This window comes from Labrus bergylta, chromosome 15 (assembly GCF_963930695.1).
Source record: "Labrus bergylta chromosome 15, fLabBer1.1, whole genome shotgun sequence".
NCBI lineage: Eukaryota > Metazoa > Chordata > Actinopteri > Labriformes > Labridae > Labrus > Labrus bergylta.
In genome coordinates this window covers 17,554,018-17,575,903 of record NC_089209.1, presented here as the reverse complement: position 1 = coordinate 17,575,903, position 21,886 = coordinate 17,554,018, and the positions used below count along the sequence as shown (strand labels likewise).

The following is a 21,886-nucleotide window of genomic DNA, read 5'->3' as shown; positions in this document are numbered from 1 at the left end:
GTAATTGCTTGGTTGTGGCCTTCTGGGATAGAGGATGAAATCTCTCTGTGGTTTTTTTTTTCTCTCTGAGGGAAATGCCATTTAACTTGTAATAAGTCACTTCCACTTTTACTATTCAGCGGATTCTCAACTTCCTCCCTCCCCCATAACCCACTTGAACAAAGGAGGGGAAAAAAAAACCCAGAAAGATTTTGAAAAGTTGATCATAAAAACTGGGATGAATTGAGTTTCCTTTGACCCACTGTGACTCCTAATTTTTTCTTGGTCAGAGTAAATTGAAGGCTGCTCTAATAGTGTAATAGCTTATTGATATAAAAGACGCAGAAAATAGGTCAGAAAACAAAAAAAGGGACAGAAAAATGGGCAGAATAGATTGTCTGACTCTCAGTGTGGTCACAGGTAACATTATTCATACGCTGTCTTATTACTCTGATCACATAATGTGAGCCATTACTGCAGACAGGATCCATCAATGTCAGGGTGTCTCTTTGAGCTGCAGAAGGTATTCAACATCATTCCCCATTTCCTGCACCAAAGAGGTTAAGAGTCTGATGAACATGACACAGACATAAAGCCAGAGAGTTTTGTTACAAAAAAAAACACTTCTAGAACTCAGAGCAAAGCAACAAAGGTTTGTTTAAGACCTGAAGTGATGTTTTTAAAACCCAGAGAGAGAGAGAGAGAGAGAGAGAGAGCGCAATATGCAGGTTTGAAGGCAAAACCAAGTAAGGGTGTTTTCTTTTACTTGAAGATACATTTTTTATATAATGAAGACAAAAATAACATTAACGCACAAAATATCTGATTGTACTACTGTAGCTCAAAACATACCCTGGAGGCTCATCCAAAAACACCTCAAAGAGCCAAACAAACATGCAAAAAATAAACGTGGCTGAGAAAATCATTTCTCCAAACTGATGATGGATTAAATAATAGTGCATTAAAATAGACCGAGTGCAAATGAGGCTTAATAAGATTGCGAGAGTGTGTGTGGGTGTCTCACTAAGATTAACATATTTTCCTCCTAAAACATATACAGATATCTAATTTCAGACAATTTATGGTGATTCTTGCGTCATTAGGAACAATTGCCACAGCAAAAAGAGGGACTTGGAGCATACAAGGAGATCATTATGAAGAATCTGCAATATGCAGAGAATGAATGTCTGGACATAGTCTCTGAGAATTTACTTATTCTTGTCAACTAATTCATGACACGATGCCAGAGAGAGGAATTAAATGTTGGAGAAATGAGAATCCCTGTTTGCACTTTCTCTGCAAATTCAGGAGATCTAACAAAACTGCAGGATGAATGCAGACATGTCACTCACATGAAAGAGGGAGGAAGAAGTTGGAGTTAGTGGTGCAGCATGGCTGTGTTTATTATAAATGTAAGTTTCCTTGTAATTACAAAATATACCACCCTTAAAGAAGAATTCCAGTGATTTTAAAAACTCACATTACTTTTAAGATAAATTGTAGTAGGTTGGGGTGAATAGAGAGGTTTGTGTAAAGAAGCTACTGAGTTGCATTATGGGATTTGTAGGACCCAGGGCATTAGTGGTGTAGTGACATCAAATCTATAATTATGAAATCAAACTCTAAATGGATGGAATATGCCTTTTAATCACACATAATGTGCATTGTGTAACCTGAGCTTCACCCTATCACTGCTTCATCAGTACACATTTGCAGCTTGAGGACAGGATGTACCGTACATGGAGACTTGTGCATGAAACACGGACAGCATCAGACTGGAATTGATTCAGTGAATAAAAGCAGCACACACAGAGAAGAACTCTTCCTCTCCGTCTCTTAACTATAACCCTTCAGAACAGCATGGTTTCAGCGTTTTGTTCAAAACTTGTGTTTTTTCCTGACAGAGACCCCGAGCCAAGGCTTAGCGGTACACATTACAACCCTCTGAGGGGTCTCTCCCCTGGCACGATTTAATGGCCAACTTGGCCATCAGAGCCAACTCACTGTGTCCACAGATGTCCCAATGGCTTGGCACATGAGCATCCATGCACATGCACACACACGCTCCCATGGCACAGTCCCATTTTTTACGCCAAAGAACAAGCGATGTCTGGCCTTGGCCTGTTTGCATGTGTCTGTCAGCATGGCAACATGTATGTTTTGCTTGGTATGTTGACCTGATCTGTAGGTTTAATTGAGCAACCATGGCTTCAGGCCAATGCAGAAGACTGATATGTTCATAGCATGTAACCTGTCTTCACTTTGTAAAGTTAGCAAACCATAGTATTACCCTCTTGCATGAGTTATAACTAATATTTCATGAGCAGAGACATAGAGATACAGCTGTGATTGGATTATTATTTCAGACGCACGACTGACCCAAATTGGTCTCATATTGTAGCATTTGAATTTCTGGTTAAAAAAAGGATACGAAGAAATTCAAGAAAAAGGGCTGGAATTAAGGGAAGAGGGCACGCCACATTTCATGGATGATGGGAGGAACCAAAGTGGATTTTCTGCACCATGCTCCTGCACTCAGGGGGTTACTAAAAGAGCCTCTATACCTTTGGCAACCACTGAGTCCAGATGGTGGGAATCTGGAACATTGGGAGAGGGAGGAATGAAGCGACGGCAGTAGAGAGAGAGAGAGAGGGAGAGAGAGAGAGAGGGAGGGAGGATGAAAGGGAAGGAAGAGGAGTGGAGGTTGAAGGAGCGAGAGTAAAACCCCAGCCCTGTTGAGCAAAACAAATGGCTGGAGGAGGCTATCTGCTGCTGTCTCTCAGCTCTACCTGTTTCAGCCAGAGAGGACTGATTTATGACACACACAAGGAGTGGTGTCCATCTTTAGAGGGATGATGATGGAGAGACGTTTAAATGAGAAATGGAAAGAACGAGGGAAAGGAAAAATTGTCAAAGCAAAACAGGAGATGAAAATATTGTGTGGAGCAAAGATACCATAGAAGACAGCAATAGATGGAGCAAACTCAAAGAGGAGAGCAACCTAAGTGGCAGGAGATCAAAGTGACAAATACTCCTCCGATGACCCTGCAGCTCCCGTCTCTAATGGGAGGTCTAGGAGATTGAAACCTTGGACAGAGTTCCTGCGGTCACTCAGCACAGCCAAACTCATTTGATGCTGTCATAACAACCAACCAGGAGATGGACACTTCTAACCCTATATGAAAAAAAAAAAGCCAGCATCTAAAAAATAACCTTAGGTGTTAAGTGATGGTTATCCGACATGCAAGATAATGAAGAAGCTGATTGACATGTCCAATTCACATTGACAGAGAAGTCATTCTTTCTTTCATTCTTCTTTTAAATTAATTGTCCAGCGTACACAGACATCCCTGAAAACATAATGTGACAAGGACTGTTATTTTTTAAGGAGCCAATTTCACCTGTCTAAAATATTCATAGTGAAACAATCAAATTACCAGCTTGACTGCAAACTGACAGAACCGTTACAGGACGTAGATTCATGACAGATAAACGGTTTTCCATCAAACACAGCATCGAGGTGAATGAAACACGCTGACAGTCCATTTAAACCACTTAAGTGTGCCAAAGAGGAAGGAAGATTCTTTATAAAGTCTAAAACTAAAAACACAAGTGCAAAACAATGTGTCCATGTCTTAGCATATCCTGCTACAGTAACTATTAGCTCAACACACAGAACCCCATCTTATTTGGAGGGGTGGGGGGGGTGGGGTCGGTGTAACAGGTAAGAAAAAACATGTTGTTAATCTGGCAGATTTAAGGGAGTCCATCACTGACCGAGGACTTTTTCTCTGGGACATGCAGCTAGAGCCTCCGTTTTTGACAAAGAGATGATCTTACAGTGTCCATGTTTTAAAAACAATTACAGTACAAGTGAGTGTGAAAAAAAAGTGCCAGTAAATAAACTCATGGAGCTTGATTGATCTTATTTTGCTACAGCAGCTTGCTCCTGTAGATATAACATTAAGCAACAGTAGTCATTTAGCTTGAAACATTGCACCATTGAGGATAGCCAACAAAATGTGGATGAACTATTGGTTTAAAAAAAAAGAATAAGAATGATTAAGTGAATATTCTGCCTCAATGATCTTTATCCTCAATGTTGTATATTTGATATTTTACTTATTCAAGAACAGAATCGTTTACAAGCAAAGCGTCATTAGCTAAGGGGGGCAGAGGGCTAGTTTCGGGATTGTTTATGTTTCCTATGTTTATTTTATTATTATTTTATCCTTTGTGGTAAGGGAATATGTGTTATATTTAACATGAATGTGGCCTTCAATGTGTTGTACCAGAGTTAGCTTGACCTAAAATTTCATCTGTAAGTCTGCATGTCTTTTCTATCCTCTCAGGGTCAGTGTTCAACCTTCTGAACATGTTCTTATGTATTGGGGGATATTTCCAAAGGTTGCATGCTCCAAACAACTATTTCCACAGGTCAAAACATGTTCAATTTATGTATTTTAGGTTCATTAAGTTGAAATCCTCCATATTCAAGCTTCAGATATTTTACGACCTGAAAACTAACTCCTTTGCAGACAAACCATTCTTTCAGCTAAGAGCCTGTTCTGTCCTCAGGGGTTGTGTTTGAATTCTACCAATCAAAAAAAAAAAAGAGATCGAGATACCGTACCAATTTGATACAATCTAGTCAAAATAAGGAGCATGGTTCAAAGGGCTCTTCTACCATGAATACCAGTACATTTCAGTTTAAAAGCAGTTTAAAAGCATGACAGACACAAATCTTTAAAGATAAGCACTTCTTACCTGTAACCTGGAAGGTGCATTTTCCTGCTCCTGCCTCGTTGATGACATTACAGGTGTATTCACCCCACCCGTCTCTATTCAGGTTGCGGATGGTGTACTCCGTCTCATCTCTTTGGGCATCGAATGCCCCGGCATGGAGCAGTCGGTTGGATAGAAGCCACTCAAACCTCAGCACACGGGAAGGGTGGGCTCGCAGCACCCTGCAGGTCATCACCACAGGCCTACCTAAGCCCTGCCGCATCTCCATGAAAACCGGCTCCACAGTCGGGGGATCTGCGTGGGAGACGGACAGAATCAGATAGGTTCAGCTGACTTTTGTTAAGGACAGACTAGTGTGTCAAAGATGTGTATGAAAGAATGTCTGGATAAGGAGGACAAAAAGGAGAAAAAGAGAAAGAGTAGGAGGAAGGTTTTGCTGAAATCGGAACAAGACAGCTGCCATTCAGGCAAGAGCTTTCTCGGTCAGACGAGTTCATATCTGACCTCGCAGTGAGAATATCTGGAGGATAAAGAAGAAAGCCCAAAATATTGAGTCTAGAAGAGTAAGGTATGTGATGAATAAACAAGAAAAGTTCAAAATTTAGACAAGGACGTGTTATGAAAGTGATGAAAAAGGAAAAAGGCTCTGAGCAAAGAAGCTCACCCACAGCCTGAAAAAGACAAATTTGGAAGGAAATAACAAAGCTTGTGCAACACATGTTGACATTAAGCACAGACAACGACAGAGAGAGAAGCAGAAGAGAGGTAGTCTCTAGTTGTAACATGAATAAGAGGGGGTTAGCAGGGAGAAATGGGTTAGATATTCATGTGCAGTCAAAACATTTGAAATAACTCTAAAACAATCAAAAGCACAAAGTCGATACAGCTCAGCCACTAATGAAAAATGGCGTGCGGAAACAATTGCAGGGAGAGTGGCAATGCACGCAGGAAGATCAATTTAACAGGTAACTTGGAACAATATTCCGAGCGAAATCAGTCACGCTTCACAGAAAATGGGTAACAGCATGATGAAGTGCAGCACACACTTTCAAAATGGAAATTAATAACGTATTTGAGTATCTTATAGGCGCCACCTTTTCCCACGCAGACTAACTGCTGCTGAATTATTCAGCCTGTCATCTCAGTGTAAAGTGGGGGGCTGCATACGACCTCCGTGCAACCCAGACACTCCCGCTGCATGTAGGAGTTTTTTTTAGATGTTAGTCAAGTGTAAAATGTGTGCTAGATGCGATGTACATGCGTGGCGACAAAACGTGAGTGCAGTATTTGTTTTATGAGGACAAGATGCGTGTAAGTGCTTGCACATGCTACTTCTGAAACTATGATGAATAATTTCCCCCCCTTCTCTGCTCTTGTCATGCTCGTACAGATGTTTGACAAAAGTCGAGAAACTACAGTGACTGCTGAGGAGAAGAGACACAATGACACAGAGCTTCTTAATTGCCAGAAATTTGCATAATTTCCTGCAAAGTAAAGGAGAGGCGGGAAGCTACAGTACAGCCAGGGCTAGGGATGTTACATTTAAAAAATGTAATATGCTACAGATCACCGGTTACCTGATTGAAACTGTAATCTGCAACATAATCGTCTACATTATTCACTCACGGTAGTATAATCTAATTACTGAGCTTCCAAATTTGATAGGATATGAAAATAAATGAGCAGTTTATTCATATTTACAGCATGTCATTTGATAACACTATTAATGTAATTATCTAGAATCTTAATAGGCCATTTTTTAAAGTGACGTAAAGATGCAAAAAAGGGTAATCTCTCCAAGGAGACTAACACATGCACGTCTGCTTTCCAGGAAGTATTCAGCCTTGTTTTTAAAGACGCTAATTTTGTTTTTCTGCAGCGCATAATTGAGTTAACCTCAGACCAGCCAGTGGAGAAGGGCATTGTTATGGCAAAATGTAAGCTGTTAACATCATAGCATATGCAAAATAATACACCAACAGACAACACTCCAAAGAGGGATTTTAGTCTCCCTTCCTCGATTCTAATGATCACAAACAACAAACGTGGATTTAACACGGCAGCTTCTCTGATTAATGACACACCATTAGATCGAATAATGACTGGCTGAAGTGTGAGGAATAACAAATCATAACACATGGAATGACTAGAAAAGTAAACAAGGGGTTTGAACTGAAAGGAAGCGGAAAAAAAAGTTTGCCTTCTTCACCTGATGCTCTTCACAAGGTGGAGAGTAAAGTGGCTTTCATCTAAATGAAAGAGCAATCAGTTCCTCCTTCAAATGTGCCTTGCCTGGGCTTTTACCAAGACCCGATGTCTTATCTCTGACTGCAGGAGAAAGGTCTGAATCTCTACTTATCACATTAAAATTGTAGGTTTGTGTGTGGCTGTGAATCACAGCTCAGCTCCACAGCCTCCCTGAGTGGCACTAGACCAAATTGCAGTAAGTGCATTTCCATTGACAGAGAAAGACAAATGAAGACAGGGTTGGGGTCTGCTGCAAATGGAAAAAAAAAATCTCTTATATAACCAAAACATCCTTTAGACAAGGGTACATGCCTCATCTCCCCCAGCGTACGTCTCATGTGAAGCAGCTGCCTGGTGAACAGGAGGGGAAAGGAGTGAAAAAAAGGTCCCCGTCTGATATTCCCTGAGCAGCACCCGCCATGGTTAGCGTAGCAGCGAGGGCGTATAGAGGGCTCAGAGTTGCTGGAAGTCAAAGGCTGAGGGAAAATCCTGAGCACGGGCTGAGATGTAATCCATCATCAGTCACAGGTGGGTTCCTTGACAGTAATTCGCTGAAAAACAACTCTTAAGAGCACAGAGGCCTTTTCCCCACAGTCCATAGAGCCTCCATCTACAGGGAGGAGGACAGATCAAAGACCAGGGTATACATGTGGGAAACATGCACATATGTGTGTTTGTGGAAGAGCAGTCAGATTTGTGTGGAGCTGTATTTCTGGAATACTGCTTGACTGCTTTACAATAAACGTCAGCTTCAGTCGAGATGGGTTACATTTTCCATCCACATGCTTCGGGTGAGTGCATCAAGAAAGGGACATGCAACTCCTATGGGCAAGCCTGCAAGATGAGATTACACTGAAACACTCGGTGCATTGGCACGTGAAGTGTGTTTACGTGAAGGCATTCCTTCCATACGGTTTGATGTTGCGTTTGGTCTTTCTTGTTTTTCTTTCATCCTCTTTTCTCCTGAAAGCAAATCAGAATGCGTTAGCTCATGGCTCACTGGGCGGCTGTGGTGGCAGAAATACCGCTGACACTTTACCATTTTCCATTACAAGCATCTAAAAATACTCCACGTATAAGGGGTGAATTGTGGATATTCTGCACTCGTCTCCCGGGAAGGTTCAATCCCCAGCTCCTGCAGCCAAATGTCCAATGTGTCCTTGGTCCAGCGTGGTTAAGACACCCAAAGATGGATCTGCTCCCACTGCTTCTTCAGCAGTGTATGATTATGTATGAATGGGAATAGTTAATACTGATGGACACTTCATATGGCAACAATCAGTGTGTGAATGGGCGTAAATGAGTAGGAGTGACCTGCAGTCTAAAAGTGCTTTGAGTAGTCAGAAGACTAGAAAAGTGCTATACAAGCTCAATTCCACAAATCCTGGGATTAAAACTATGTTCTCAAGACATCACTCAATACACTGCAATATAATAAATACGATTTCTAATAAACTTCCTCAAAATGCTTGTATTTACATAATGGCCGGAAAAACTACCTAAATACAGTCTGACCACAAAACAACAGCACTCATTTTTAGCAGTGTAATGTAGAATCAGAAAACAACAGAATGCCTATGTGCTCGTTACCATACTCACTGTTGATGTTAAGATGTCAGAAAAAATTATCTATTTTATTTTATTTTGTTACTGCAGGTGGTTGCCTTATACAGGCAGACTGTATAGGGACACTTTTAATGTGAACATTCTGGAGAAAATTATTTCTTAGCACTCTTCGAGGAAAAGGAAAACAAGAATGGCCTCCCTGACTTTTGTAGCAATCAATCATGTTGCCAGATCCAAAGGCAAACTGGAGAGTTATATTTACTAATGCTTACAGCTTGAGCAACTGAATCAATGCAGATTACTCTGTTTGTGAAGGAACACTGCCATTCTCTGTTTATTGTGTGACATTAGGAGTCAATTTAGTCTTTCAATCATTCTGTTAGTTTTAAGTTGTTCTCAATGGAAATGCCACAGGAGAAGAAAATATCGCACTGTCATGAAATACATTGCTCCTAGAAATATCAGCATGTGGATGAAACTGCCAAATGACTGTACATCATCTCCCTGAACTTACATTTCATTTGTATGTTGGAGAAAACCAGATGTCCATTTGTCCTCAACTTTTCTGATATTGAAATTGCAAAAGTAAAACAAATATGTATTAGCAGTCTGGAGTGTTTCGCACACAGGGATTTTAAATATCTTGAACTAATTATTTGAGTCTCTTACCACTTTCTAACTGAACATATGCAAAAAGCAACAGTGAAAGTTGCTAGGTGACCGAAAACATTATTTTGAGCTACTTTTTTGACGCAGTAGTTTTCTATCTGTCGACTATTCTGTACAAAGCCCTGACCTTTCTGCTGCTGCTGCTGAGAGGAGACTAGTAGCAAAGAAGGAATGGGTGAGTGTTCATAAAATCCTCAGGGTCCAACAGGATTCAGGGGAGTTTAGGCCCATCCAGGAGCTGCAGCTCTATACAACAGCCAATTCACAAACATGACACACATTTCTGCTGTTTTTTTTCAAACGCCCAAACGGTTGGACATTTCTTCTCCAACTAGAGATTGCTCTCCAATGTTTAAGTAGCACATGAAAGTGGGACACAGTTAGTTAGCAATGTTAGTGATCTGATCTGAGGTGATATTATTGAGCACTGTGCCCAAGTAGGTTTTTTTTTTTTTTTTTTTTTTACTTAAGACCGGCAAGAGAAATCTCGCACTACCCTCATCTCAGCGCCAATAGGCTCTAGTTACTTGCAGCACATAGTCAATGAATAGGTTTTAGAGCGGCACACAGCACATCCTATCCTATCTCCTAGGTCACTCACTCTTAAAATATTATCAAGTACTACAGTTAAGTTTGTACTCAGTTACTTTTTATGGCTCTATGCTTGAAGTGACATTGCTCCTTAATGAAGCCTTCTCATATTAAACTTCTGTCGACAAGTTTTACATTAAGATGTGACACACCAGAGCTCCATTCAGAAACACATCATGTGTTTCCCACAGCAGCCTGCAGCAGCAGCACGTGGGAGTATGAAAGAAACAGAAGGCTTGTTTTGAGATAGAAGCTAAAGCCTTCTTGTGGGAGAATAATCTGTGTAGGATATGCTTCAATATCAATTCTTGATAGAAGGAAATAACATTCATTAGGAAGTCAAAGAGAGATACACAGTATGTGAAATGATAACCCTGATTCCAATGACTGCTAATGAGTCCCTGTGTTAAATAATGTAGGCGAACACTGCTCCGCATCAACGAGCCCTCCTTCCCTCACGCTGCAGCCTCTGCAATCAAACAATGAACTCGAGCATCATGTGCATTACCATATTGTTATTAAAACTTAGGGATAATTTATGAACTTAAACATATAATTAAAGATAATCAATTTAGACTCTCCAGCGTGAGGAGTGGCCCGGTGATCCGCTAAGCTGTGTGCAGGACTCTGTTTACAACCAACATATTCACTGACCTTTTTCTGGTGTGGGATTTGATGCGGCTGATCAATTCAACATTATTTCACCCAAAAAAAAAAAGAAGGGTTATGAACATTTTATCCCCAAATGTAGTGAGTGTGTGTGTGAGCCCTGCTGTAATGCAAAAGATTAATTTGCAGGCGTTAGGCTAATGTGGATCGCTCTAATGCGATTCACATTAGAGTGGGCCTCGGGGGCCAGCAATGCAGGACTTCTTGATGCAGAGAGGAAAATTAATTAAAACAATAATCATGCATTTCTGCTCATTATTTTTGCACAGACAGTAGCTCTTTATCCCGGTGTGTCTTTCCTGATGTATGTCAGGTATAGCGAGGAGTTGCTCGCTCAGGGGGACAATCGCATGGTTGCATCAGGCAGGTGCCATGGCTGATGTGAGAAGGAACAGAAGGGAAGCCCGGATAAAAGATTCCTGTGCATCTGTGCTGAAGTAGAGCTTGATAACTCTCAGTTTGACAGACTGTGGTATCTAGGACAGGGGACCTCTTTAAACCTCTTTCCTCTCTCTATTTCTCTCTGTTTCTGTGTTCCTTCCCTCAAACTTCGAGATCATGCCAAGTCAGTTTGACTAAGAACATTAGGGTGTCACAGCTTGGGATTTGGCGTTTGCAATTCTATTAGAGTGACTACTTTATAGGCGGACGTCTTCCATTCCCTCTACCTCTCCTCCTGGCGTCGCCACTGCCATCCAAAAGATGCAGGTTTTTACATATCAAAGCTGTTGACTTGCCAGAGTCGTTCCTTCACGCCTTTAATGCTCTTTGCTTCCGAGGACCGTACCTCGGTCCCTTGATCAAGTTACTAAACGCGGCTTTGCACATGGCTCACCACCAAAGGCGGGCAAGCTCAGGCTGAGACCTGGAAACGCAGGCGAGAAAAGCATCTCAGAGGGATTGGCTTGTGCTTACACACAATGAGACAGGCCAGGGAAAAGAAGGGAGGGGGGCATACCAACAGTGGTACTAAGCAAACAACAAAAGCAGGCTTGAATTGTGTTAATGGAGTTAAGATTCAAGCTGAGAAAAGAGGGGGAAAGGTCTATGTATTTAGTGAACGTAAGAGAGTCAATATTGCGCGTTGCTGTGTACAGTACATGAACACATGTCTCAAATATACTCAAATGATGTCTCAGCAAGCCAACAACTCAAGTACGGATTGTTTTTGCAATTTAAACTCGGGCTTTGATGCCAACTATTAATAAGTAACAAGAGTCTGACGGGGAGCAGAACTTGCTCTGAAGTGAGAACATGGCAGAATGATTGATTTATCAACACCAAAGCTCTAATAACGTTCTTCATTACGAGTTCTGCTTTGAAGATGCCGAACAGATGAAAGTGATGTACGGCATCAAGAACTGTAGTGCAAGAAAGGTGCTTTATTAAAATAATATCACATAATGAGGAATAATTGCATTCCAGAGGAACTCGTGTAGAAAGGATGAGAATAATCAGAAGTGAATAGATGTGCTTCAGTGTGTCTTGAACCATTTGTGTCATCCTGTGATGCAACCGCATGCCAAGAAAAATCTATCATTGAGATGAATTCCAGATTTAATGGCATGTGTCTTTCACCCCAAGTCGTTCTCCTCCAATCCTGAGGAATGCTTTTTCCATTTCAGTGTGCATACCTGTGAGTGAACCCCGGTCTACTGTCACTGAGACTATGGAAGGGGGCAGCAGTGTTTGCCAGGAGATGACCTTTCCTGGTTGGATGTCAGAGGAGGAAGCCCAAAAGCCCATCCATTTGTTGCTTTTTAAAAAAAAATACTGATAAAGCTGCTCTTTTTTAGTTTTCACAATATCATTCTGCATGTATCAAGGCCAAGGAAGAATGTGAAGATTATAAAAATATGTATGCATGTGAATGCAGAATCTGAAGACAAGGGGCGACATTTATGTAAAAAGAATCCTGATTTCAGTTTGAGGTTTCAGTGTTTTGACAAACTGTGAGAGAAAGTGATTTAAGAGAGTTTAAGAGGCTGAATGCATTGACTTCAATCCAATCCTGAATGCCATTGACTATCGTCTTATTAGTCTCGACAAAAATAAATCTTTATATTATCCAGACAACGATTCAGTCCTAGATTTTAACATTCAACTACATTCCATTTCTCTAGTTTATATTCTGACTGTTAACTATGACCAGCACACTGAAGAAGTCTTTGCCTGCTTATCCAAACAAGTGTTTGGTTTCATCAGAAGACCCCAAAATGTCTCTCATCTTCAAAGGTAATATTGTCCACTCGTAACACTATGTTCAATGGGCTTCACGATTGCAGCGCCTGCGCTACAAGAGTGTATGGTCTTAGTTTGCACTTCGTGAATAGTGTTTATTAGCATGAGGAACTACGCTCATTTTTGCTCTTGACCTTTTGACTCTGAGCAGCAGCTTGACAGATCATTATTCTGTAAATAACTTATTATTGCAAATGACATCAATAGTTTGTATTTCACAGTTTAGTGAAATTTCATGTAGATACAAAAATATGTTGTTCTAGTGATAGTTTGTGAATAATTCAATTATTTTTTTTGAATCACTTGTTAGCACAGCAACACACAGTAAGCTTGTTAATGACAGAAGATAACTAGCATCTTTTTAAGTTAGTTAGTTTTCTGTGGTGGATGGGATGTCGTCAGTCTATATGAACTTTAAGTGTACATAAGTTCGAAGAGAAAAAAGAAAATGGGAATGGTTGGGTTTCATGAGGAGAAGATTGATACTAAATCAGCCAAAGAGTCTTTATTATGTTAAAAGACTTTTACTTCTTAGTCATATTCTTCTCTTAATCTCTATAAAACATCCCTCTATTTTGTACAGACAATGTATGACATTTCCTTTTTTCGTTTTTCAGTGATTCAAAGATGATGTTTTTGCTCACAATGTTGCTGCAAATTAAGCAACGTTGCTAATTGCAGCATAATTGTAGCTGTTTACTAAAAAAGCATCTGGGCAGTGAGTGCTTATTTGCTTTTTTCCTAGACTCTAATTGTCCTCCTCTGAGAGAAATTGTAGACAGACTACAGTACGTGCCCTGCTGCTTCCCACAGATCACTGTGACCCTCTTTCCTGCTTAATGCTGGAGGCAGTTAACTGCTCTCTGCTGACAGAGAGCTGAGACATCATCTACTCTGCAATTGAGAAGCAGGCGCTATTGTAGATATGTGTCTATTTCATGCGGGTTACTGTACACTTGATTGATATTTTAATGTCGCTGTAAAGAAAGACATGGGGAGAGGATCAATATGTAAATACAGCATTTTAAATTTAAGGTTTTCAAAAAAAGCAATTGCACTAGTCTCTCAGTTTCACTTTCAAAAATGAGTCTCCAACACCACGGCGTCTTTGCACGAGGCAGCACAGCCAGCAAGTGTTGCTAATTAATGGTGGGCGTCTTAGAGTCCAAATCCTTTGTTTACTTCTGGGTGTCAGCACTGGTGCGTACCAAAGCCACCAACCTTTGATATGGGCTGTCATCACTGAATAATCATAATCAATTCAGCCCTAAAAATTTAACAGTCTTCTTGAGAGAAAATAAAAACTTCATTAATCCCTTAACACAGCACAGTGGGTAACCGCTAAGCTCATACGTGAGACCCATAGTAAAGAGTACAATAAATCTCCTGGGGAAAAAAACCAGGGCAGAGTTATGCTCTAATCCTTGGCGGGATGAACGAATAGGGGGGCTGCTCTGCTTCATTTTTGATGAAAATGTTGGTGGGCGATGTGTCAGGTTTACCCTGTTTCAAAACCCTGGTTGAGCTGTGATCATAATACAGGTTTACTGTCCACATTTAATACCTTGTTGGATGTTTTCTGCAGCCTTGCGTTTTTTGCACGTCCAATAATGAGAACACATTTTTAAGATTGCTGTCAGCATAAAATATGTTAATTTGCCTTTTACAGTATGAAAGAAGTTTAAAAGAAACATACTGCCACACAGGTTCTTTCTAAATTAGCGTAAATTGAGATGGACGCAATGCGCGGATTAACTAAGTAGGCCATGATTAAAACAATGAGACTCTGGCTATGACACTTGGTTTTCCATTTCCTATAATCACTTGCCAGAGAACATTAGCACCCACATGGATCACTTTAATTTCATTTCTATCCGTTTTCTGTTTCTTTTTGCGGCAGAGAGAAACATCCGCGGCATTCCTGAATGAATGACAACAATGCTTTGAATCCCTGACGTACGTTTGAAATATTCCATTCACATCTACATAAATGAATACAAAATGAATACTTGCGGGAATAAATTAGCCGCTCCCTAATTAGCTGTAAAGCCATCTTTGAATGTCAGATCTCAGAAAGAGGTTTCTCAATGAGTGGGAGCGGTAGGGAGTCTAAGGCCTTAGGATATGGTTGCACACATTCTTTGACGTGAGTGTAAAGCACACTCAAAACACATACAAAAACCTACAAGAGTGATATAATGTAAGCAGAGCTTTTTCTCAACCATTATTACTAGATATACCAGATTCACAATCAGCAGATGAAAATATATCTCTCATTGTAAGAGGTGGAGTCAGAGCTTTTTCCTCTCAGACCTGACTCAGGGCACAAGGGGACTGGACTAATTTTACAGCCCTCAGAAGGAAATTGGATGGGCGTGGAAGGACAGAAATAGAAGAATATTCCCTTTTAGTCACACTTGATTAAAAGAGGAAAGGATTAATTAAAAGGCATACAAAGAAAACACATCATAGATACAATTGATGCACCACACATTTATAGACACATAACTGCAACATACAAAGAGACAAATTCACACAGATTAAAAAACAAGCAGTCTGTTTACTTACATTGTACGATCAGCTCCACTACGGCCTCACGCGGCTTTACGTTGAACCCGTTATACTGGCTTGTCTGGCAGCGGTACGATCCCGTCATCTCCCTTGACACATTAACAATACGTAGCACACCGTCATAGCTCTCCATCTGCATGCTTCCGTCCGGCATAGGCGCCTCTTTATCGGCCCGTGACCACAGGATGATGGGCTTGGGCTTTCCTGAAACAAGGCACTCCAGCTCCACTGTGTCACCCTCTCGGGCCACCAGGGGGGACTTGCCCCGGGGGACTGTCAGGTTTGGGGGAACTAAGAAAGAGAAAAACAGAGGAGGGACTGATATGGGGCTCTAGAAAGTCAGCAGGCGGGGTAAGAGGAAATGGTCGAATGGGGGGAGAAGTGGCGTGGGAGGTTTGAGGGGAAGCGAATGAGCATCCAAGTTGCAATGGCAATGAAGCTGAGGCTCAGCAACATACACAGCTCATATGGAAGGACCATGCGGATATTAGCAGCGGTAATGACTAACGATCTGAGAATGCACTGAGTAGGCAAAACCATCAAAAAGGGCAGCAGTGAAAGAATTAAATGCAATCAAGCAATGGCAGACAATGAACAATGCAATGAAGAGCTGACAAGCAAATGCACTTAGTTACCATATAGCCACAAGCAAGAAGTTCAGGGTCAAAACTAGGACCTAAATTCCCCTTTGAGCATTTCAGCATCTGCCTCTGAGATACTGTGTAGACTGTTAACTGTCAGAATTGAAAATACCATTAGCAAATACTAACAAAAACAAATGGGAGAATTTGGAGGATACTTTAGAGTTGGATGACAAGATTGATACCACTCTCACATCTGGAGCCAACAGCATCTTAGCTTAGCATGAAGACTAGAAAACAGGGCTGACCGCGGTTTTACTTCTTTCATTCACTGTCTCCAATTACATGCTCATGGAACTCCCTATAATTCTCCTTCTCACTTGATAACTCTTTGTGCGGTCGGTCTGTTTATAAAGTTGGACACCTGGCAATCTTGCTTTGTTTTTATCTAAATAACTCATGAAACAAATGTTGGAATATTCCCCTGCCACTGATTCTATTGGTACGTCATACTTTCTATGAATGAGGTTACTGAAGATGTAGAATCCATTAGTTTCACAAGTTTTGGAAAATCAGCAGCAGTCATTAGGTGTTTTCGGACCAAACAGTTCTGGGGATTTTTTGAAGGGGAATTATCCAGTAGGGAGTTCCCTGAGAACTAGACAACATAGATACTTTTTTCTGTCTGCATTCACACTGGCTGGGGGCTGGGAGAGTACCGACTCTGCGGCAGGAGCTAATAAGGTTCCTCTAAACAGGGTTCTAGGAACAAAACTAGGTCATAGTTCATGTGCAGAATCAATTAAAAGGTGGGAGGGTTCCTACAGTCCCTAGAACTATGAAAAAGTTCCTGCGGTCCAAAAAACCACATTATCACAAACCTTATTAGTTCCTGGGACTTCAAAAAGTTCAACCCACAAGCCCTTTTCCCCTCAAGGAACTATGCAGAGGAACTCAATTAGGTCACTTTTTCCAGCCAGATGGAAAAACATTCCCTAAAATAATTATTTGGCCAATGCAAAAGTTCTGGCAGTGACAACGAGTCACCAGATAAGAAGGCATTGGAATCCCATTTTAATCTACTCTACATCCTTCTCAGCGGCTAAGTTACATCACCATTCTAAGACACATGCAACATTATTGTCAGGGTTGACATTTGGATTTAGGAGCATTACAATATTCTCATCATCACTCTCTCACATTTTCATCATCACATCACCTCCTCTATGCAACAGCATTTTACAGAGTGATCTTCACCACCACATTACAGCATTCATAACTCTTATCACCATCACTTGCATCATTAACACTCCTTTTGGCCGCTTTTTGTTTCTCTGCCCTCCTTCTCATGCAGCCAATCAATTTCAGCACAGCTTCTGCATACACTTCAGTGCATTTACAACAGAAACCCTCCCAAAGGAGATGCAGCATTATTACAGGCCGTGTAACAATATATGACGCAATAAATATTTTGCCTTTGTTTAACAGACATTTTAGAGCCATTCAGAAAGAGAACAATGAGTGATAAAAGAAGTGAAGAGTGCCAAATTGCCAGACACAATCTCAGGTTACCTGTAGTGTTCCTCTGTGTGAGTATGTGTTCTATGTTTGGAGAGCAGGGACACTAGCAGTTTGGATCAAGCAGTCTGTTTCCTCTTCAAGCATGCTGGCCAAGTAAATTTGTTTAATTAGTAAACCTGGCAAATGGCACCGGCTCCTAGAGTGCTCTGTGTGTGTATGTGCGTGTGCTTTTGTGTGAGTTTGTGTATTTCTGTGCAAATCCAAACCGTCAGCACACTCCAAGTCTATTTTGAAGCACTGCTCGCGAAACTAGTTTACAGCCAGCAAGTAGAGGAGTGAAAATCTTCTCAGCAATGATGAAACCATGTCATGCTTCCCTGATGATTTTTGAATCACTGTCATTCTGCCCAAACAATGCTGCAGCTGGAATGAAGTCAAGCCACATTGAAGATTCACAGTGATGAAATCACCAGAAATATCCAGAAAAGGAAGCAGAGTCCAGCAACATTTGTTTTGACCCCAATTCTGTCTAGTGACTGGTATTAATCTTACTGTAATGACTACTCTGCAACTGTCCGTTATCTCAAAAAGTCAAAAGGTAAAAGCTGGAGCTACAGAACAGTATATTTCAATCGGCTACAAACTATGAAAAACTGAACACGCTGCACTGATTCTAAGGTTGTGCAAAGCCCCATCCTCAATTAAATACAATAAAAACTCAGGAATCATCTGTAAATTACACTTATTGTTAACACAGTGTTATGCATTAATATCATGAAGGTCCAGAAGGAAGTTAAGAGTTGGTTTAAAACTTGTATAAAATATATAGCTATATTATCACCTTAAAAAAATGGTGTTGATTTGTATTTGAATAGTAAGAGGCATTGGTTAACAAGTGAAACAGCACCATACAACCCCTCGTAAGCTTGCATGAAAACCATGCACAAAAAAAATCTTACCAATCAAATAGCAGCAGATATGCAGCAATATAAGCAATCATTTAGAGTAGGCTGTCAGATAAATGTAACTCCAATATTCCCTCACCTTTGAGCTCTGTTGGTGTTCACCATTTCTAAATATTGTCCATTTGGTAGCAAGATGCTCCACCACATACACCAGCTAGGAGCTAACATATTCTGTGCTGGTTGACAGAGGCTTTTTCTATAAATGAGTGGTGTGCTACCTGTGTCAATAGTGAGTGGTGAAAGTCAACTATAACAGTCAAGTGAAACACCAAGCTGAAGAAGGTGTTAGCTGATACGTGTTGGTGTATTTGAATGTTTCTAGCCCAATGAATTAAAGGCCTTTTATATTTTTCTAACCATCCTGAGTGCCTGGACCTGGATTATTTATACCTATGTTTTTTGCTCTTAAGTTTTCCTCCACTTTTTATAACAGTTCAAGTTTTGTGTCATTTAGCCAAAACAATGAGCTTATAGGATACAAAATGCTATATACATGTACATGGTTGCAGACTGCTGATCATTGCTTGTGATTGAGTCTTTAAAGGGGACACCCTTTCAAACACATGGATCAAATAATATTTCCCATTACCTCTTTAAACCAATTCTACTGTAGATGGTTTACTGTAAGATTAATTCTTGAGGTAGTACGGTAGATACAACTTTAGATTACTTTTCAGCCATTGCAGGCAGCTAGGTTTATTTTAAGAAATGCATAAAAGTGTTTGCCATCATTTGCAGGCGATAATGAAGGCTAGTCTTTCACAAATAAGTCTTAGAAACACTAATTGTCACCAAACTGGCAGCAAAAATGATCTCCACAGAGACAATGACAGTGGACGCTCACTTCATTCTCATATACATTTACCGATTGGTATTCACGCAACGTCTCCACTGAGGCAGCCAGGTGTCAAGAGCTGACATATTTCTTTCCACAGCACATTTTCTCCACTTTTCCCAACGTTTCCTTGTGTCCAAACAGTGAAATGGGGAATTGACAGCAGCAAAATGGGGAGGGGGAGGCATCCATAATACCCAGTGGAGGAGAGGTGTGTTCACTGAGTTGCCATCATTACACCTGGCCTCTCTCCGCTGCACGGATAAGGCAGACAATTATAGCCGTCTGCCTATTTGGTTTGACAGCGCAAACACTAGCCATCAGCTGACATTGTCTGTCCCTGCACCATCATTTTGACACACAAAAAAAATAAAAAAAGGTGCACATACACACAGACATTCGCTCATTCTCTCTCCTGCTGTCTCTCTTTCCAAGCGAACACCCTGACTCTGTGTTAGAGACTGACCGCTGAGATGCTCAGTGTGGCAGAGAGCCCGCTACTGGTCTTCTCTGTGCTCTCATTGTGCCAAAGCCATCCAAATGCCAGTGATGCCTGCAGGGCATGCCCGCTGTGTGCGTATGCTTGTATAGTGTGTGCTAAGACAGTTTTATGTCAGTGCGTGTGTGTGTATAGCTGAGTGTTGCTGTTCTCGCCCACGGGTGACACCATGCTGTGATCCTTATTCAGTTCCTCGATAGGAAGCTTCTGGTTGCTGTTGTTCACTGAAAACCATGTTTCTGTGTTTGTGTGAGCCTTTTGTACTCTGTGGACCTAAACTGGGAATTGGACCTGCTTTTATTGGGCCTCTTGTAGCACTGCCGGTCTAAGAACTGGTATGATCATACTTAAAGTACAAAGAGTGATTTCTGGAGCATTCTAGTGCAATGCAGGCTGACTACAAAATTGAGTACTTATGCATTTTCTTACAACGATGGGAGCCAGAGTGGTGTGCATGGACGTGTTTGAGAACAAACAACATCCCGACTGCCCCCTTTTTTGGATGAGAGTTGTGACATCACTCCCCATCACCATGGCAACATCCTGCTCTCCACTACTGCATCTCCTGCAGTGTGTGTGTCTGTGTGTTTCGACAGCTTGAGGCCAATGAGTCGGTCACAATGTGACAGGACTCTGTGCTCCTCTGAGACCTGGACCACTGGGGACAGACAGGAGTCCCGTAGGTCCACGATGGACTTGTTTGTGAATCCGTGTGCATTTTCATGTGTGCACGAGGGAGCTGCATCTATACTCCGGGCTGCTGAAGTGTAATAAATATCCACAGATGTGTTAAAATAGGCTTAGTGCATTGATACACTTGAGAGACACACTACAGACCGCCACTATGTGTTTGTTTTTTTGATCTCCTTGCAGCTCCCCAGAGGTTTTATAACTTATCTTGCGATCAATCAAACAAGCCCCACATGAATTCACAAGGCTGAGTCTGTAGAGCAGCAGGCTTTCAATACTAAAGCTCTCATGGGTTGCAGTTGGATTTGTGGCCACAGCGTTCTCTGTATAGTTGCCTTTCTGTTTTTATATTTTGACATTCACCCAAGCATGCAAAATTTCCCCATTTTAGCTTTTAATACACACCTCCAATACCTCTGCTTTTACTACTGCTAAGTGGTGAGCAACTCCCCTGGAAGGACCAGAGTTTATGTACATCGCTCAAGGGGCCTCAGCAGTAGTTAATGAGGGAGGGAAGAGTACTTCTTATTCATGTGTTCCTCCCAGGTTTTTCCCAGCTGGACAGGGAGGTGATTTCCCAGATGGCCACCTCCATAAAGTATGACTTCAGGTGTTGCAGCTGAGGATATAAGCAGGAAAGCTGAGCATAATGTGCAGAGTAATCCAGTCTTATTAACATATTTTATGTACAAATGAACAGTAGTCAACAGTATACCAACTATTTCCTTTGCATATACATTTCCATTGGCCATTTGTAAATGTACACAGCTTCAGCGTGTAGTGTTAAGTACGGTAACTCTGACAATTTCTACAGCCAAAGTCTTCCCAAGAAAACATCCCAGGTGTTTTGCTGGCTGGTGTCGCCAGGTGGTTATGTTCTGATCATTCTAGAAGTGGCATGACTGTGGCAACTTTGGTAGTCATATGGCAGAGATCTCAGGATAGCCAAACCAGCTCTGGGACAGCTGTTAGGCCCCTTCATCCCAGTTCACAGCCCACTGGGCTTGTTTCTGGACCCCTATTAGCCTGCTAATCCAGCATTGGGATGTACTGGTCTCAGGTGTCATTATTTCGGTCCGGTTCACAGTTCCTAACTAAACAGTGATCCTAGATGTTGAAATGTGGGGTTTTGGGTTGGATTGCCCACTTAATCTGATGGTTAAGTCTGGAAAACCCTGAAGAAGGACCTTAAGCTGTCTAGCTTGACTCCTTTTTAGGTTCGCCTTAGATAAAGAAAACAGTGCTTTTTATTGTAGAGAGATATGATCAGTGAGATATGATTGTTTTAATGAATTCTGATCTTCATTGTCAGTGTTATGAATGTCTTGTAACCCTTTGCCTTTGAATAGTTTCAATATGTCTTCTAGACCACGTCTATCTTGAAAATGAGACTCCAGTATCGTTTGCTTGAAGTCTCCTCCTATTATTTTTGCCATTCATGAAAAAACGTCAAAGCGTTACTGTTTTCCATGTTGAAAGGTTGAATGGATCCTGACTAATTTCTTGCTTTTCAGTC

General features: G+C 41.2%; 1 protein-coding gene across 2 annotated transcripts in view; it reads right to left on the bottom strand.

Annotated features, from left to right (window-relative positions):
* The window catches only part of LOC109982959 (MAM domain-containing glycosylphosphatidylinositol anchor protein 2), a 189,012-nt gene that overhangs the window by 48,022 nt on the left and 119,104 nt on the right, over window positions 1-21,886 (bottom strand). The window contains exons 9-10 of one of the 2 annotated variants that reach the window (XM_065963663.1): window positions 15,277-15,597; window positions 4,747-5,019 (exon numbers count right to left, since the gene is read on the bottom strand). In XM_065963663.1, coding sequence (XP_065819735.1) covers window positions 4,747-5,019; window positions 15,277-15,597 — 594 coding nt within the window. The remainder of the gene's footprint in view (window positions 1-4,746; window positions 5,020-15,276; window positions 15,598-21,886) is intronic. The other variant, XM_065963664.1, reaches the window with a different exon arrangement.